The sequence below is a fragment of the Nyctereutes procyonoides genome, unplaced genomic scaffold (genome assembly GCF_905146905.1).
Source record: "Nyctereutes procyonoides isolate TBG_1078 unplaced genomic scaffold, NYPRO_anot_genome, whole genome shotgun sequence".
In the NCBI taxonomy this organism is placed as follows: domain Eukaryota; kingdom Metazoa; phylum Chordata; class Mammalia; order Carnivora; family Canidae; genus Nyctereutes; species Nyctereutes procyonoides.
The window spans coordinates 67,971,945-67,991,425 of record NW_026575052.1 but is presented as its reverse complement, the minus strand read 5'-3'; the positions used below and the strand labels follow the sequence as shown (position 1 = coordinate 67,991,425).

Sequence of the window (19,481 nt, the reverse complement as noted above, 5' to 3'; positions counted from 1 at the left end):
GTATCTTCCCATCTACAGACCCAAAGCTATCTGTTTATACATATCTTCTCGACATGACAGAAGAATATTCTCAGGAACCAGGAGTATTTTACGTGTATAAGATAATTTATTCATGGGCTGGTAACTGCTTGGTTTACTCTTTATTCCAAGAAGGTGATATTTAAAAAGTAATGTGTTTGCTTTGTTCCTTTCCTCTCCAGCTGCCCCCAAATCTTGTATTTTCAGCGGTGAGAAAAGGGAGCAAGCTGTAAGTGAAAGTTTCATTTCCCATTTTAAAGTTCTTATTGTTCAGCTCAGATCATCCAGTTTCCCTGGGTAACAGCTACTGAGTTAACTCTTGAGCTCTGCTTTTTGCTACAGAGCAGCCCAAATTGAGTTGGCTGACCTCACGACTGATAAAAGTCATGATAAAGTTGTGATAAAGTTCTGACCCAAGGGCAGCCTGTGCATTCTAAGGACTACCCTCCCTGAACTCCCTGAACTCCAGCTCAGGTTTACTTTGTGGGTTTTTTTCCCCATTTCCCCCCACCCCATTTTCTTTAAAACAATAACAGTATAGCACCATCACTTGGAGGGGGGAAAAAACTGATTCTGAGGCTGAAAAAGTGAGAGGGGTCTCAGAGAAAATCTCAGAAGAAGCCACAGCTACAGATCCCGACCCTTTGGGAAATCCTTATAAAAAGAGGCTCTTCCTAGCCTCCAGTACTGGGCATGTGTTCTAGACAATGGAATTTAACAACTAAATGGTGTCCTTTGCTAGTGTTTTCTGTCTCATGTTTATTTCCTCATTGATTGTGCATTAGGGGAAGAAGGGAAGAAGATTTTTCATCTGCCTCAGTGACACCATAGGACTGGTAAACCCTTAGTAGGCACTTGGTTGACAGATGCCATATGCTATGGTTCCCACTTTATTTCCTATAGGTGTATATTCTGTCTCCAGCAAGACCATGATGGTTCCCTGCAGTGGCTAGCGTGGTGAAGAACATTTATTGATCTGCTCTTTTAATATTTTATTTAGAATTTTTACTTGAATAACAAAGGAAGAAAAGAAGGAAAGGAAACAAATGAGAAAATGAATGCTAAGAACAAGGAATCCTTACTTGAGGTAGGTTTAATTTTGCAGAGTAAAAGAAAAGAGAAAGCTATTAACTGTATCTATTTTTAAATTATTTGCTTCTTGGAACAATGGGAGATTCTTAGACACACTGAAATTTTACCTTGGGGTTTTAAAATCAAATTATTACTAAATTATAGCTATTTAGATAATTAAACTGGTTCTTTGAGTCAGTTTAAAATATGGCTTTAGACTGTATTTTACTCTCATGAAGTTGGATTAGTAATTCTTGACTAAAACACTTTTAAACCCACATAAAATTAATCTCTTAACATTCTATATTTTTCATTATTTAAGTAATGAAAAAGCTCCATACAAGTCAGATGTAAGGATTTCCAAACCTACTTGACAATGAATTCTAAGATGCTCTTCTGGAAGCCACGTGTGGTAGGAAGTATGAGCTTTGGAGATAGGAAACCTGACACAAGGTCTGGGTCTGCCATTGAGGTTCATAATTATTGGAGAGGTCCAGGAACCTCAGTCTCCTGGATTGTACTGAATTATTACAACTATCCAGGGAGGTCATGGAAGCCCAGTGTCGATTACTGTGCACATGTTTGTGAATAGCAGAAATAAACTTTATGGAATGCTTACTTTTATAGTATACCAAGATTATACTCATAACCTTTCTTATGAAGCTAAAGCTATTGTGACTCCATTTTTACAAGTAAAGGAGCTGAGATTTAGTTGCCCACAGTTGCAAAGCTAAGTGGTCAAGAAGCCTTGAAGTCTAACTCAAGAGCTGAGATTTAGCCACCATAATATCCTTCCTCTCTTTTGACAAGTAGCATGTGATGTAAGTGTGTGCATTCCGAGTTATAGACAAATGACTTTTAGCTTAAAGGCTAGTTTGCCACAGTCTGTTTAGACACGAACAAAAATGTGGTTTTTTTTTTTTCTTTCATGTGCTCTCTATAATCGGATTTTCAATTTTCAGGAAAGTTTCTGTGGGACATCCATCATTGTGCCAGAACTTGAAGGAGCTCTTTCTTTGAAAGAAGATGGAAAGAAAACCTGGAAAAGGCGCTATTTTCTTTTACGGGCTTCTGGAATTTATTATGTACCCAAAGGAAAGACTAAGGTCAGAAAGAAAAATAAAATGTTTTGTCAAAAAATCATTTTACGAAAATTAACCTAAGGAAATCTTCAGATCACAATCTAAATGCACTTTTTTGCTCTGAAATTCATGTTACTACAATGTTTGTGCAAATACACACCCTATTCAGACAGAATTGCAGAAGTCCTTTTGAATTTTTCCAAAGCTTTTCTCCTGTAGGTGAAGAATTTTATCTGTTTTAAAGTCAGATTTCAAAAATTATAGCAGAAGCACCACTTTTCTAGAGATAATTTGTTACTTCATATATCTTTTTCTGAGGGTTTTTTCCCCCTGTATTTACTCTCTTGTTCTGTGGTAATTATAATAAACTTCTTTTATCTGCAATCATGAAAGTATAAGTGTTGACAGAGCTACATTAAGATGGTAGCCCTTATACTCTGAACATTTAAGTTGTTCTCTGAAGTGTGCTGTTTGCATTACCCTGCCTATTTTAGGACAGTATCTTAGATATCATTAAACTTCTACTTGGTGATTTAGGATTATTGCCTCTGATCTATAAGCATACCTTAAATTATTCATTTTTGAAATGAATTTTATTTTTTTTTTATTTTTTTTTTAAATTTTTTTTTTTAAATTTATTTATGATAGTCACAGAGAGAGAGAGAGAGAGAGAGGCAGAGACATAGGCAGAGCGAGAAGCAGGCTCCATGCACTGGGAGCCCGACGTGGGATTCGATCCCGGGTCTCCAGGATCACGCCCTGGGCCAAAGGCAGGCGCCAAACCACTGCGCCACCCAGGGATCCCTGAAATGAATTTTAACTCTCATTCTGACCATTAGCTTTTTTTTCTAAGAGCTTTTTTTAGAGGTTTTGGGCATTTGCATCTTGTTTACCTTTAAAAGCTTTAGAATACCTCTCTCATCTATATTATCTGAGGTACGCTGAAGCATTTTGCCTTCACTGCTGAATCCAGGGCATCACCAAATGGCATATGTACAAATTGCAGCCTGCTTCCTTTTATTATTTATTTTTTAAGATTTTATTTATTTATTCTTGAGAGACAGAGAGGCAGAGACATAGGCAGAGGAAGATACAGGCTCCCTGCGGAGAGCCTGATGCAGGACTCAATCTCAGGACTCCGGGATTATGACCTGAGCGGAAGGCAGACACTCAACCACTGAGCATCCCCTCAGGCTGTTTCTAATAAGGCTTGACCCACATTCCCAAGCAGGTGAAGTCCTGGGAAATATCCAGGTCTCTTCCTCTAGTGAGAAGCCTCTCTTACCCATCAGAATGCAGGAGAGGCATAACCAGTACTGCGTGTTTTATGTCAGCCTACTGCCCCTACTTAGTGTGAATCACAGAAAACTGACACAGTGTTTCGGAAAACACACACACACACACACACACACACACACACACACACACACACACATAAAAGTCTTTGACATTTACGTGTAAATGAGAATGATAAACCTATCCCAACACATTTAGTGATAAAATTATAACTGTTCACACTAGCTTTGGACAAGAGTACTTTACTCATTGCTACAGTTAACCTTGGAATAGAGGAACAAGCCAGGAGTCAAGAAAAAGAATAAGAAGTAGAATTTTTTAAAAGAAGAGGCAAAACTCGCTTTATTCACACTTGATGTGATCGTCTACCACACAATATAAGACACTCAACTGAAAGACTATTAGGACCAAATAAATTTACCAAATAAATTGTTTTCTTTTGTACAAACAATATGCAAATGAAAACAATTCATGCATAGTAGGGAACAAAAAATACAAAATACCTAACAATAAACAGGAAATGTTCAAGACCAATGTGGTATAAAATATAAAATGCAATAAAAGAAGTGAACTAGAACTGAATAAATAAAAATTTACCATGCTGGTGGATGAAAAAATATTAATTCTCTCCCAAACTTTCTGTATGTTAAATCCCCCAAAAAATCTCAATAGGATAGTTTTTACTTGAAATTCACAGACTGATTCTAAAATTCCTCAGAGGGGTGGTATTTAATAAATAGCATTGAAATAATTGTCTATCCATTTGGAGAAAGTAGTTTCCTACCTCATACCATGTTTCAAATTATTTTTTTAAGATTTTATTTATTTATTCATGAGAGATACAGAGACATAGACAGAGGGGAGAAGTTGGCTCCTTCCAGGGAGCCCAATGTGGAACTCAATCCTGGGATCACAACCTGAGCTGAAGGCAGATACTCAACCACTGAGCTACCCAGGTATCCTCCCATGTGCCAAATTAAATCCTAGATTGATTAGATATATTTACAAAAAGTATGAAATCTCCTTTTATCTATATTTTTTAAATTCTCTAAGAAAATATAGGTTAATATTTTCATAATTCAGGGGTTGAAAAACCTTCATCAAGGCTAAAAACTCAAAATTATAATGGAGAAAATTGATAAATTTGACTGTGTGAAGTGTTTTTTAACTCTAAGGCCAAAGATACCAAACAAGAAGTTAAAGACTATCTCTGGCATTAGAGAGTACATTCCAGCATGTATATAATCCAGTACAAATATCCATAAAATACAAAGATTTCAACAAGTCAATAAGAAAAAAAAAAACATGCTCATAGAAAAACGGCAATGCTTATTGAGAATTTAATACTAAAAAAAAATCAGTAGCCAGTGAATAATTAAAAGGTTGCCCTTTCTTACCAGTAATCTGGGAAATGTAAATTAAAAAGTGAAATATTTCTTCCTACAAGATTGATAAAATCAACAATGTTGATAATATCCAGCTTTCAGCAGGAGTAAGAAAAATGGGCAATGTCAACACAAAATGTTGGAATGTAAACTGGTACAGCTGATTTAACAAGATCTATTAATATAAAGGAGAATGCCCTTTCAAATGGCAGCTTCCACATTTCACAATCTACCCCCACGGAAATATTTGCTCACATGTACAGTATTTTTGCAAGAGCAAAATATTGCAATAACCTCTAGTCATCTTTGGTAGGAATGGTTAAATAAATCATTACGCCCACAGAGTGGAGTGCTCTGCAGCCATTACATGACTGTCCTGTATCCATCCATATGTCTGACATAGGGAGACCAAGATACTATGTTAAGAAAATAACAAGTTTCTGAAACACTATTTATAGTAAACTCTCATTCATATTTTTAAAATGGTATGTGGGTATGTATGTATGTGGGTATGTCTACACATACATATGTATATAAATGTTCACCCGAAAACATTTGGAAGAATACTTCAAAACAATGGTACTTTCAGAGAAAAGAGTAGAATTAGAAAAAAGGAGTGTGGAAGAAATTTTCATTTTATTATATGTGTGTGTGTGTAAGCATAATTTTATAAGCAATGTAGTATATAAAGTCTATATATAAAGTTTATATAAATCATTAATTTTTATATATAAAATTATGGTTTATACGTTCTATTTTTTCAATTTGAAAAAAAAAAAGACTTTGAAAATCCAGAAGAAAATATCTTCAAAGATAAAAACTGTGCAACCATCTTTAAAGGAGGCATTGTGCACTGAGAGGTAGCGTTTGCTCTCTCTCCTTTATTCACTCACCTGCTAAAGAATTAAAGAATGTAAAGGCAAAAAAAAAGAGTAATAGGGCAAATTTGTAATTGAAATGTAACCAAATATGTAGATTAGAGGTTGGAATCCTCACAAGGAGCATGAGACATGGAGGAGAGGTTCTGTCTCCATAGCAACACTGCCAGCCCTAATGGGAAAGCATGAAAGGAGTCTTTTTTTCTCAGAGAGAAGTGCATGAAGTGTGTGCTGATTTCCTGAGCATCATATTTACCTCTTATTGTTCATCCTGAGGATGACTTTTTTCTCTTCTAATGCTCAATTAGGAAAATCACTGACTCAGAATGGCAAAAGCCAACATGAAATTTCAGACTAGGTGGTCAGTCCTCTCGTCCCCACTGCATCTGTAAGGATGTCTCAAGGTCAGCCAGTCAGCTCTGGCCCCAGGAGTCCACGTGCAGGTGCCAGAACAGCAGTACAATATTCCACTCCATCTCTGGGTGTGTGGCACACTGTTTTGTCTTCGGTGTGCTCTTCTACCTCTGAAAATGCCAGCCTGACTTTTTAGAAAATGTATAACATGATAGATGCTTAAATAGGTTAATCTAAAATTCAGTATTGTTCTGCTAATATGTAACCCTTAGTTGTGCCATCAAGGACAACCTTGAAAAATTATTAAGCTGTCAACGCAGTGAAATGTATTTTTTCCTTCTTTTACAGACATCTCGAGATCTGGCATGTTTTATACAGTTTGAAAATGTCAACATTTACTATGGGATTCAGTGTAAAATGAAATACAAAGCACCCACTGACTACTGCTTTGTTTTAAAGGTATGTCGTAAGAAGTTCTTGATTTAGACTGGTGAGCAATTCGAGTTAAAATATCCTTTTAAGGAAAAAAATGTTAAAATGTAATATCATTAACCACAAGTGTGTATCATAATAATTTTTTTTCATTTCAAACCAAAATAGGAAAGGTGGAAGCATTTCTACCCTCAGTTCCTGTTTCTAAATTTAAAACTTTATCATGAATCTATCCAGTCTTCTTCATCACTTATAAAAATGAAAGCTCTCCATCTTGAACAAATCTGATACAGTTTCTCAGTTCTTTATTGGACCGTTATTCCGCTGTAAGAAGTTTTTAGAAATTAGGAACTTGACAAGATTTCCTAGAAAAATACAGAAAATATAAAAAATGGGGGGGGGGGACCCTTAGTCTAAAAATAGCCTTACTAGATCTTGAAGTTTTTTAAGGAGTATATTATCAAAAGGCAATTATCAAGTGTTTGGTCAGGTTTACATTTGCACCACATTTTGGAAGGTTGGGTAGAAGTAACTGTCTTCTGCCAAATTAACAACTGACTCCTAGAAATGGATTCAGGGAGTTTATGTAGCTATTCCGACCATACTTTGGTTCAAACACCGTAAATTCCTTTTCCTTCTCAGCCCCTCAATCACATTTCATGCCAGAGAGTGCCGATTATCTAAATCCATAGGTATGGCCCAAGGCTATGTGCAGAGCTTCTCTTGAGAGTCAGGTTCCTCATTCTCCATCTGAGATGGAAGTCTGTGGAGCAGGTAGGTGTTAATAAAATCAGGTTCCTGGTGAGATTGTTCGGTAGCTCAATCACCCATTCCCCCTGAGGAAGAACCCATCACCACGGTTGTAGAAATGTATCCTTGCCAGGCTGCACGTGTGTGCTCATGTACTCCTTGGCAAAGCTGTCACCTCTCCTTCCAAAGTGGTTCAAAGTCTATACTATAGGTTTATATCACCTTCATAAGTGGAGGACAACACTTAACATCTACGTGTGTGGCAAATATAACCTTTGTCAAGGACCACATCATTAGAGATGATCATGTACCCGCTCTGTCATTTCAGAGGTGCCGACACTAGTGTGGTATTGTCACTCACATTACTGCAGGAGTTGGGTGTTCCCTAGACCCAACATTCCCAAAACTCTGATTGAGCACAGGCAGTCTGGGCATTCATTCATTCATTTATTCATTCATCATATACTCAATATCAATTGAATGCCAGCTACCTGCTAGGTACTAGGTACTGTCCCAGGGGCTCAGAATACAGAGGTGACCCAAACGTACAATAATCCGTGTTCTCATAGAGTTTAGAGTGAGGAAAATGGCAATAAACAAAAAAAAAAATGTGATTATCATGCAATGCTAAGGCTCCGGATAAATATGAAGCAGGGTAGGGGACCCTGTGTGCAAGGACCAGGGCTTCTTTAAGTGGGTTGGTCAGGGAAAGGGCCTCTGAAGGAATGACATGTAACAAAAGATGTGAGTAAAGTGAGGGAGGAAGAATTACCCAGGGAAGAGCATTCCAGAAACAGGACCAGCAAGTGCAAAGGCCCTGAGGTGGGGTCCCATTTGGGTCAGTAGGAAGAGAGATGAGAATGTCCTGCCTGCTTCAGGTTCCTGCCTCTCCTTTTCTGTTCCTGGTATAGATGGGGTTGTGAGAATAATGACAAACACATAGCATCTATAATGCAACCTCTTAAGCACTTTACATACATTAACACATTTAATCATCTTACCAACATTTTGAGGTAAGAGCCATAATTCTCCCTAAAATATAGATGTGGCACCCGAGCACAGAGACTCTTCAACCAGTAAGCGGCCGGACAAGGTTAAGACTAGGTGGTGGGGAGCATGGGTAGTTCAGTTGGTTAAGCGTCCAACTTTTGATTTCAGCTCAAGTCATGAATTGAAGCCCCACATTGGAGATTGATCTCCACCCAGTGTGGAGCCTACTTTTTTTAAAAAAAGAGAGAGATAGAGAAACCAGGTAGTGGCTGAGAGGCCACTCTCTCAGACTGCTATTTGATAGGATGCAGGATCTCTGCCCTGCCCCTCCCCTGCTGGCAGCTGGCCTGAACTGTGCATTCATTGTGTTCCTGTCTGACCCCATGGCCCTTGTTTGGAATTCTGAGACCCTGGCAGCGGGGGGGGGGGGGGGGGGGGGGCACGAGGAAAAAAAAAAAGGAATTCTGAGACCCTGAGATACTACCATACTGGAGGCCCTCATTTCCCTGTGTACATTCCAATGCCCACATCTGTTAAGCTGGGAGAAGGCTTTGAAAGAGGTTCTGAAATGCTACTCAGTAACTGGCTGACTTAAACTCATGGTAGAAATACACATTCCAAGGCCCTGGACCCACTGACTCAGAACGTTTAAGGATGGGGCCAAGGAATCTTTGCTTTCCCAGAGCATAGCCAAGTTTTACACTCAGTGTTAGAATGCGTCCTACCTCTAAACATCAACAGTCAGGGCTTAGCTGGTAATGGAATGCACTTTACAGTGGAAAAATTGAATGACAGGTGTCCGGAGGAAGTAGAGGCTGCCCCAATCTCAGGGCTGGGTACCAGAGGCTGGAGCACCTGGTGAGAGAAAGACAAGGCCCCAGACCCAGACATCCCAGGATGATGTTTAGACACAGTGAGCAGGACAAGAGCTCGGTTTCTTGTGTCAACTCACAAGTTTGGAAGTAGATCCTGGAATCATGGTATCAATGATCTGACCTGGGATGCAGGTTACTGGGCTGCACGAAGAATGGCCATGCTGAGGCCTGGGGTATTGGACTAGGGTATCAAAAACCCACATATCCAAGGCCTAAGCCTTCACGAGAGGGTTGGGGGCCTCCCTGAAGAGTGTGTATGTGTTGTGGAGGCGGAGGTACAGGGCTCCAAGACAGAGAAGAAAGCAGGCCTGATGGATATAGAAATGGACAGGAGTCACGAGCAATCCTCATAGAACATTTCCCTTTTTCTCAGGACATGATCAGTTTTGTTCTCGAACCAATTTTATGAGCAATCACTCTGCTTATTCTGCTCTTAAGCATGCTGAGTTCTCAGTTCCTTCCCAGAATACTGGGAATTGTTATTAATTTGCTGAGTAAAAGGGTCTCTCACAGTTTGAAGAACTTAATTTGTTTATGAACATTTGGTCACTTATTTCCCTTTCTGTCCATATTGGGGGGAAAAAAACCTCTTGATATTAAAATATTTCATCAGGGCAAACAGATGTACAGAATTCAAAGAATACGCATATACATTACAAAAGGGATTCAGGATATGGAGAAGCATGTTAAGAGATTGTGTGATTCCATAGCTATGTACTGATTGAGAAATCCAGTCCAGAAGTTTCTTATTTAGTGTGAGTTTACTGATTATGACAGTCCATTGGGGGGTGCTGTCAGGAAGATGGGAGAGTTGAGTCCTGGCCTGTCCCCCTGGCACATTATCAACACTCTACGCCCCATTGCCCGCTTCTACAGAGTGAGGATGATTACACCCAACCCTTCTTATGTGGATTAAATAATGTATGTTCAAAACACCCTGAGTTCCATGTCTAGAAACATAGCACTCATTAATTGGGTCATTATTACAACACTTTATCATTAAGTAATATTTCTATTGACCAGTGGTTCTCAAATTTTTGTGTGCATGAGAATCACCGAGATGCTAAAACACAGATTTCTGGGGCTCCAGAGTTTCTGATTCAGTGTCTGAGGTCACGCCCAGGAATTAGCTCTTCACCTGTCCTTGAGAGGTTGTGCATACTCATGGGAAAGAGATTAGAATCCGAAGGAAGGATTTAGTACTCAAGAATCATTCCTTCCCTTGCACTCTTTCTTTGATGCACACTCCCATCCTGAGCCTGTGATGAAGTCCCTCCTTTGTGAATTCTTGCTCGCTCCATTCTGAGGCTAAATGAGATGATGGGGAAGTAAATATCTTCCAGGAGAAATGAGGGTTGATCAAGGTCTATTCAGAAGTGGTGGAATATCTTGGAAAGAGCATTGGAATTCGGCTCCCTACCCATCCATCTTCCCTCCACCCCTTACTCTGCTACATTTTCTTCACAGAAGTTTTCACAATCTGAAATTATATTACTTAGTGTTTTCTGTTTTTATTGGATTTCTACCCTAGTGGAATAAAAACACCTTGAGGGCAGGGACTTTTTCTGTTGTGTTTACTATTATGTTCCAGAGCCTGAAGAGGTATTAAATGCTTAACTCACATCTGTTGAATCAAAGAACAAAAATGCATGTCAAGCCCCCTGCCCCATTGTACTCTTCAAAACCTGGCTCTGTTTTTTTGTTTGTTTGTTTGTTTGTTTGTTTTTGGTTCTGTTATTAATAGTCACATGCCCTCTCATGTTATGGGCTCTGTGTTGGGTTCTTCTCATACATTATTTCACTTAACCTTTCAACAGCCCTTTAAGGGAGGTATTATCATCTCTACATTTTAAATGTGGAAGCAGAAACTCACAGAGGTTCATGAACTTAGGTGAGGTCACCTCACGCTTATCGTTAAAAATGAAATGTGTTCTCTTGAGAACAAACTCTTCTCACTCCTATCTTGAATTTCTTGGAGCTAGGATTTAGGGTCAACATTCTCTTGCTACTGTACTCTCTTTCCCTAGCCTACTCAAGAGCCATGTCATAATGTGGGGCTCACACAGTTGAGCTAAGTCACTCACTTTTGGGTCTTGAGTCTGCTTTTTGCTGACTGGGTCAGCCTCTGCACTCACAGATTTTAGCAGCTTTTCCCCTGCTTTCCACACAACTCAGTCTTCGACTTCATCCCCTGACATCATCTATACTTTCTCAGAGTATCTCACCTGCGAGCCTCTCAGTCAGCACACCTTGCCTTCTACTTGGAGAAGACAGGGAAGGAAAGGCTTGAGTTGCCCTGGTCTACTTCCTCTTTACCTCTGAACTTAACTTGATACAATCATCATCCTTCCAACTTTGTGTCTCAGAAGAAAAGGCTCTCTCTTCCAAGCTCAGTGCCTCCAACATTAGCCCTTCCCTAGGACCACACCATCAGGGACTCCCTTTTGCTTCAGCATCTTCAACGTCTCTCCAGAGAATTCTTCTCTTGGGCTACAACACATTCAGGTATTCCCTGGGTGGGTAGGGGAGGTTCTATAATCACTTCCCTCAGTTTGATCTGCCCCATGCCTTGGGCTTCTGCATTCCCTTTCACGCAGACTTCCTAAGAAAGCAATATCTCCTCCTTGTCTTCAACTGTTATTCTGCAAATAAAACTCATTCATTCCAAAATATTTCTCTCCAGCCTACTGCTATCCAGTACCTTAGGATACATGGTGAACAAAACAAAGAACTTGGAACTCCTCCCTCCTGTGCTGAAACTATTGTTAAAGTTTCTGGTGAACAGTCAGGAGTTTCAGTCAATCCTCGGGTGTCTGATCTTCCTGGCATCATTTGCATTGGTGATAACTGCCTCACCCTCAGCCCAGACCCCTCTATCCACCTGCTCCTCTATTTCTGTGAGTTCTTCCTCTTCCCACACACCCTGGAATGTTCTCTGGGGTTCTATATTCTGTTCTCACCAGACTCCTGCTCTTTCTGAGAAATCTTCACAGCCACAGCTCCAGCTTTTGTCTGTACACTAAGAATTCCCAGTCTATAGCGAATTGTTTCACTTTCTTCCGTCTTACACCTGAAACAAGCACGTGTCCAAAGACACTTCAGTCATAACCTGTCAGGTAGTAATTTCAGCACGTTCTCCACCCTCATGAACTACTCCTTTCTGCAGTCCCTATCAAGATGATGGTACCACCACCCACTGTATTACTTTTGGGGGGCTACCATAAGAAAGTTCCACTAACTGGCTGACTTAAAACAACAGAAATTTATGCTCTCACAATTCCAGGAATCCAGAAGTTTAAAATCACGGTGTCAGTAGGGTTGGCTCCTTTTGGAGGGCTCTGAGGGAATATCTGTTCCATGCCTCTCTCCTGGCTTCTGCCATTTTCCAGCAATCCTTGGCACTCCTTGGCTTACAGCTTTATAACGCCAATCCCTGCCTCTGTATTCACATGGCCCTCCACTCTCTGCATGCTTGTTTGTTCTCTTCCCACAAGGACACCAGTTATTTTGGATTAAGGCCCACCCTAATCAAGCATGACCTCATCTCATCTAGATTATATCTACAAAGATCCTATTTACAAATAAGGTCACATTCATAGGTATCAGCATTTAGGACTGCAACATAAAGGGGAAACAGTTAAATCCATAATAACCACCTACTTTTCCAAGTTAGAAATAGAAAAATCATCCTAGAAGTCCTCTTCCCTTTCTTGTCCAATCCATCATCAAGCTCTGATTTTCCATCAGAGATGTCTCTAATCCAGCCCTCTCTGTTGGTCCCTCCTCCCCATTCCAGGCCCATCTTCCACGTAACTGCCATTGCCGTTTGTATCACTGTGCTCTCCTAAATGTCTGATGCCTACAGGACAGTGTCCACATGCTAGTTTGACACAAGGCTCTTGACTCTGGCTTCTGCTCATTTGCTGCCTCTTCTTTCCATGGCTCCCAGGTCTTAGTCACACAGAGAATTTCTAGATGTTCCTCAGATGTGACAGAGTATTGGTATACACTTCTTCCAAAGAGCCTTCTCATTCTCTGTTTCAAGTTTTTACTATGAAATTCACCATATCATAGGGTAATCATAAATTTGTTTACATATGTCTCCTCCAGCAACATTCCCCAGCCACCATGTCCTAATTATGGTGTGAGTGCCTTACTCATCTTTATTAATGAGGGCTATATTTCTTAGTACTTAGTATATTTCTTAGTTCAGACACTACTTTGGCCTTAGACAAATGGCTTAACCTCTCTAGCACAGTCTTCTCCTTTGTAACACATCGGTTACCTCAGTTTAGAGATCTGTTAAGATCCTTTTTAACAGTAATGTTCTACAATTGCCCTGACACTTGTGTACTGTGTTGTACATACTACAAGAGGTTCTCTTGTAGTATGTACAGCACAATTAAATTAAATCTATTGCACAAGAGTCTGGCCAGTGGTACTGAACCAGTGTTTTTTTTTTTTTTTTTTTTTTTTTCTTAAACCCCTTTGCAAATGATTTTTCAGTAAAAGGCTCAGTTAGGGAGCAAACCCCCTGGCAAAGTCCTAAGCCATGACTGGAAAACAAACACGCTGACTTTGCTATATGACATCCTGGGAGTCAGAAAGGCTCGTGCCCACTAGATAGCTCACTTTAGAACCATAACATCTGAGGATTGCAAGCAACTTTTGAGGTCATCTGATGTTAACTCTCCTGTATACATTTGCGGTGTATGTGTGTAGTGTAAGGAAGTCAGTGAGAATGTGGGAGAGAATGAACCAAGGTCTGTACATCTACCTCACCATCATAGGAGAAGCCACTGTTAGAATTCAAGTCTCAAGAGTTCTTGCCTCTGTTTTATCCTCAAAACCCATTTTATTTAATAGAATATCCACATTTTACTCTATTTGGATAAATAACATACTTAAGAATTTATTAATTGTGCTGTATAAGTGGATACCTCTACACAGAGAGCTGATGTGTACACCTCATTGCAAGCACAATATGATATGTAGTCTATTATTAGGAACCTGGCTCTCATGTGGTGTGAAAACCAAAAAACAAATGAAAAATATTTTAACAGGGCAGCCTGGGTGGCTCACCGGCTCAGTGCCACCTTCGGCCCAGGGTGTAGTCCTGGAGACCCAGGATCAAGTTCCACATCGGGCTCCCTGCATGGAGCCTGCTTCTCCCTCTGCCTGTGCCTGTGTCTCTCTCTCTCTCTCTCTATGTCTCTCATGAATAAATAAATAAAATCTTTTAAAAAATATTTTAATATACCAAGCCAAGTTAACCAAGTTAACAGTGTTAACTTTTAAAATTTCTCAGGAAAAAAAAAAAATAAGAGTTGCTTTCTAAGAAAAATTACAAACATTAATTGCTCGTGCTGAAGAGACCCGTTCACCCCCTTGCATGACTGTCAACAAGAATGCTGTTGTAAGTTAGGGAGCTGGGTTTCTGGTGCTGAAAGACAAGAACTTTGTTTTGGCTTTGTGGATTTTATTACGGGAGGGCGTGCTGCAGGCATCTCTGGAACGTCACATTCCATCCAGGAAATAAGTCACTTGTCATCAGCATGACCTTCTAGTTCATTAATGTTACAAATCTATTTTTGCTGTGGGGCCACATTATCTGAGTTGATAGAGAGTTTTGATTTTAAAGGCCTCCACAGATGATGATCGTTGGCGTGACAGTTATAAAGCTAAAATCTCACATTCAGAATGAATGAGGAAACACTGAACCCCAACAACAGGGAAATGTGCAGCAGCCATTCAGAAGTGTGTGCCACCATCTGCTGGCCAGAATGGAAAACTACAGGCCGCCCTGGGGAGCCCAGGGCTATCACCCTCAGGAAAACCTAAGACCATCCTGCAAGTGATGCAGAAGCAGATTCTCAGAGCGGAGGGACCTAAACAAAGAGAATGGTCCATTTACAGACAGAAGTATGAAGGTGAACTTTCCTCAACTGGTCAAAAGGCCACAGGGAAGAATTCTTTACAATTTCTTAATTTTTCTGTGGTATCCTTAAAGTTTGGAAATTTGGCCTAAGAGCTTCATAAAAATACAGAAATTCTAGGTAGCAGGACAAGAGACCCCCCCAAAGTTCTAGTGGACCATGGCATAAAATATATAATAACTTTTCTTGGCCTTGTTTTCTCATTTGTAAAACCAAAATTTACTAACCTCTCATCAAGCTCTTAGAGCCTGTAACAGGTCTTGTTCTCCTTTTTGGGCAATGACAGCAATGCCACCAAGTTGTAAGAAACATCAGCAGGGTGACTAGCTGAGATGCTGTTTCTCAGACTCAAACTGATGTTCAGAGGCACAATGCCCTTGACCTAGATCAATTTTGAAAATAGCCATTTCCTTGACGGTCAGTAACGAAGCCAAAAGCAAAAGCGAAGGAGAGAGATCTGTGCGATACTCTTTAAGAGAGGAGCCGGCAGCTCCACTCCTTTCCTGCCCCTGAAAATGGCTTCCCACTCTCTTGGCATTCCATTTCATGCTCAGCACCACCACCGGTTTCTCCCCATTCCAGCAGGATTAACAAGCTTCTCTGAGGGTTGGAGGCAGAAGAGGTGGTCTTATGCACACAACTTCACCCACAATGGTTATAGTTGTAACTTTTCTATATAATAAAACTTACTAAAAATGATAATGAGTCCATTTAAATGTACCCTGGTTCCTCATGAGGCTGAACCCAGTGTTGGATTCCACGTTCAGCGGGGAGTCTGCTTGAGATTAGATTCTCTCCCTCTGCCCTCACCCCACTTGCGTGCTCTCTCTCTCTTAAAATAAATAAATAAAATCTTTTAAAAATAGTAAGATAAAAGTACTCCTATTCCTAATCCTAAAATTACTACCAGCAGTTTTCCACTATCTCAGGAATCACATACGTTGTTTTTTTAAAATTTTTTGAAAGATGCTAATAAATAAGTTTATAAATGGTCTTTGAAATCACTTTTTTCTAGCATCCCCAAATTCAGAAGGAGTCCCAGTATATCAAATATCTCTGCTGTGATGATGCAAGGACCCTAAACCAGTGGGTCATGGGAATAAGGATTGCCAAGGTAAGAGACCATTTGGACACAGCCTGTCTTGGATTGTACACCCGCACTGCAACCTGAGTGCAGTCTCTGTACTACTTCAAAATGACCATCCATTAAGGATGGGTCAGCATTCCTGATGTCATTTTATTTTCTGGCCCTTGGGGCTTTTTTAATAGAAGAGAGTGATGGAAACACAGACCTTTCCAATGACCTGAGAATCAAGGGTTTAGTCTCCTGTGAGTCTTCGAAGGTCTTTATATTTACTCAGGGAGAGCTTTGCACATATAGTATGTAATTAAAAAGTACAACACGTAACCTGTAGTAGATTTACATGAAGACCTATGTAATCAGAACTGAGAGGCAAAAGCTCTCCTCTAACATCTAGGTAAAAGTATTAACTGACTCTGCTAATCTGGAAAATCACTTAACACATGAAAACAATCTATGAATTTTTTTAGTTGAAATATACTAAAAAAAAAATCTCAAGAAAGAAGTAAAAAGAGTAGCTATAAGGTGCTTTTTACTCGATATATATATATTGCAATTGAGTGCCGGATTTGGGATAAACGGATTCCTTTCTTGCTTCTTTTGTGTTCTCTCCCCAGTATGGAAAGACTCTCTATGATAACTATCAACGGGCGATGGCAAGGGCCGGGCTCGCCTCTCGGTGGACAAACCAGAGCACAGTCAGCACAGCTCCACCAGCAACGTCAGCTGCACCGTCGACAGGTACTGTGCTAAAAAGAAATTCTGACACCTGTTCAAAGCTTACCTGTTCAGAGCTCATGTTCAAACTTACTTATACTTAATATATACTTATAAGTATATATACTTATAATGAACCTTATAAAAACAGAACTTTGTTGGCACTGTGTATGTTTGTTTCCCTTCTGATGGTCAGGCTCAAGATCTCCCACACACATCTGTACCTGTTTCTTTATAAGTGATTCTTAGTAAAACTTCGACTGCTTTTCTCATGATATGCTTGTGGATCAGATGGTGATCACAGTGGAGGGTGAGCTGATAGAGTACTGTGTCGCATCAGAGTATAAAGGTGGTATCTGTCCCAAGCTCCATGAGCACCAACAGGCAGCCCACATAAATGACAAGATCATTCCCTGGCATTTTGCTTCAGTGATCCCATGACCAGAGCCTTGAAGCTGATCCTGAACATTACATTCTACGGTAACATAACAGCTTCTTGTTTGTATTTGTAAGGAGGCCAGACACAGAGAGATGAAGTGGGTACAAAGCATTGCTTTACATACACTGTTTCTGATTCTTAAACCAACCCTGCAAAGTATAGATTACTATCTGCACTCCACAGTTGAGGAAATTCTGAAGCTCAGATAATCAAGTGTCTAGCATCTTCTCTGTGGCTCAGCTGGATTTCAAATATGTTGTCTTCATGATAAACAAGAGTTGAAAGAACTGGAACTATTTATGACAGAAAAGTCCTGGTCACCCTTCAGTGTTAAAGAATGGTCATATCAAAGGCCAGTATTGGGATGTCTGGCTGGCTCAGCGGTTGAGCATATGCCTTCGGCTCAGGGCATGATCCTGGGATCCTGGATCAAGTCCCGCATCAGGCTTCTTGTGGGCAACCTGCTTCTCCCTCTGCCTATGTCTCTGCCTCTCTCTCTCTGTGTCTCTCATGAATAAATAAATATTTTTTTTTTAGAAAGGCCAGTATATATATTCTTTGCTCAAAGGTAAAAGCAGCTTGAAAATGGAGAAGGTGCAGTAACAGTAGATTTGACCCAACATTTAAAGATATTTTCAAAGGTAAAAGCAGCTTGAAAATGGAGAAGGTGCAGTAACAGTAGATTTGACCCAACATTTAAAGATATTTTCACTAGATAAGTCTGGTCTGCCTGCCATGTGTACAGGGAGTTTCTGAAAGTGTTTGTCTTGAATAAAACTATTTTCTGCAGAGCACTTACCATGATTTGTAATAATTTTATGTGTCCATTACTGTGTTTGGTGCCTGTTTTCTCCACTGCACTCTAAGTCTTGAAAGGACAAAGGACCATTTCACCATGTTGCACACTGTGTTCCCAGAGTTTACAAGCCTGGCATATAGTAAATATTTATTGAGTAAATAAATTTACTAAATTTACTAAATTTACTAAATAAAGGGTTGCTGCAGTTGGTTGAGAGTTGGGTTTCTTAATCCTCTCAGTCTTCAGCTTGGGAGGGAAACGCTACTTGGAGTTCTTGGCTGGCAAGTTTCTCCTTCCCAAGATGGGGTCACTCTTTGGGATGAGGGATCCTGAGGCCATCTCCGGCATCTCTCCCCGGAGTACCAGCCTCCTTTCCAGTAAAGGCTCTTGGGCTATATTTCTTTTTCTTTTTTTTTTTTTTTATAAATTAATTTTTATTGGTGTTCAATTTACCAACATACAGAATAACACCCAGTGCTCATCCCATCAAGTGTCCCCCTCAGTGCCCGTCACCCATTCACCCACACCCCCCGCCCTCCTCCCCCTCCACCACCCCTAGTTCATTTCCCAGAGTTAGGAGCCTTTATGTTCTGTCTCCCTTTCTGATATTTCTCACACATTTCTTCTCCCTTCCCTTATATTCCCTTTCGCTATTATTCCTATTCCCCAAATGAATGAGAACATACACTGTTTGTCCTTCTCCGGTTACTGTGGCCAAGTTCAAAAAGGGTGTTGCCTGAGTTCTTCTCTGGGGTTTTGATGGAATCTTGTCTCACATTTAGATCTTTCATCTATTTTGAGTTTATCTTTGTGTATGGTGCAAGAGAGTGGTCCAGTTTCATTCTTCTGCATGTGGATGTCCAATTTTCCCAGCACCATTTATTGAAGAGACTGTCTTTCTTCTAGTGGATCGTCTTTCCTCCTTTATCGTATATTAGTTGAGCATAAAGTTCAGGGTCCACTTCTGGGTTCTCTGTTCTGTTCCATTGATCTATATGTCTGTTTTTGTGCCAGTACCACACTGTCTTGATGAACACAGCTTTGTAGTACAACCTGAAATCTGGCATTGTGATGCCCCCAGATATGGTTTTCTTTTTTTAAAATTCCCCTGGCTGTTTGGGGTCTTTTCTGATTCCACACGAATCTTAAAATAATTTGTTCTAAGTCTCTGAAGAAAGTCCATGGTACTCTGCGCCTTTTGATGGGGTCATTAAGCCCATTCACGTTCAGAGTTACTATTGACAGATATGAGTTTAGTGTCATCATGATATCTATTTAGTCCTTGTTTTTGTGGATTGTTCCACTGACCTTCTTCTTAAAGGGGAGTTTTAAGAGTCCCCCTTAAAATTTCTTGCAGAGCTGGTTTGGAGGTCACATA

General features: G+C 40.1%; 1 protein-coding gene across 2 annotated transcripts in view; it reads left to right on the top strand.

Annotated features, from left to right (window-relative positions):
* Window positions 1-19,481, top strand: part of APBB1IP (amyloid beta precursor protein binding family B member 1 interacting protein) — a 103,193-nt gene that overhangs the window by 70,071 nt on the left and 13,641 nt on the right. For both annotated transcript variants that reach the window (XM_055330992.1, XM_055330991.1), the window contains exons 8-12: window positions 1,019-1,105; window positions 2,052-2,195; window positions 6,433-6,543; window positions 16,083-16,181; window positions 16,766-16,889. In XM_055330992.1, the coding sequence (XP_055186967.1) occupies window positions 1,019-1,105; window positions 2,052-2,195; window positions 6,433-6,543; window positions 16,083-16,181; window positions 16,766-16,889 (565 nt within the window). The remainder of the gene's footprint in view (window positions 1-1,018; window positions 1,106-2,051; window positions 2,196-6,432; window positions 6,544-16,082; window positions 16,182-16,765; window positions 16,890-19,481) is intronic.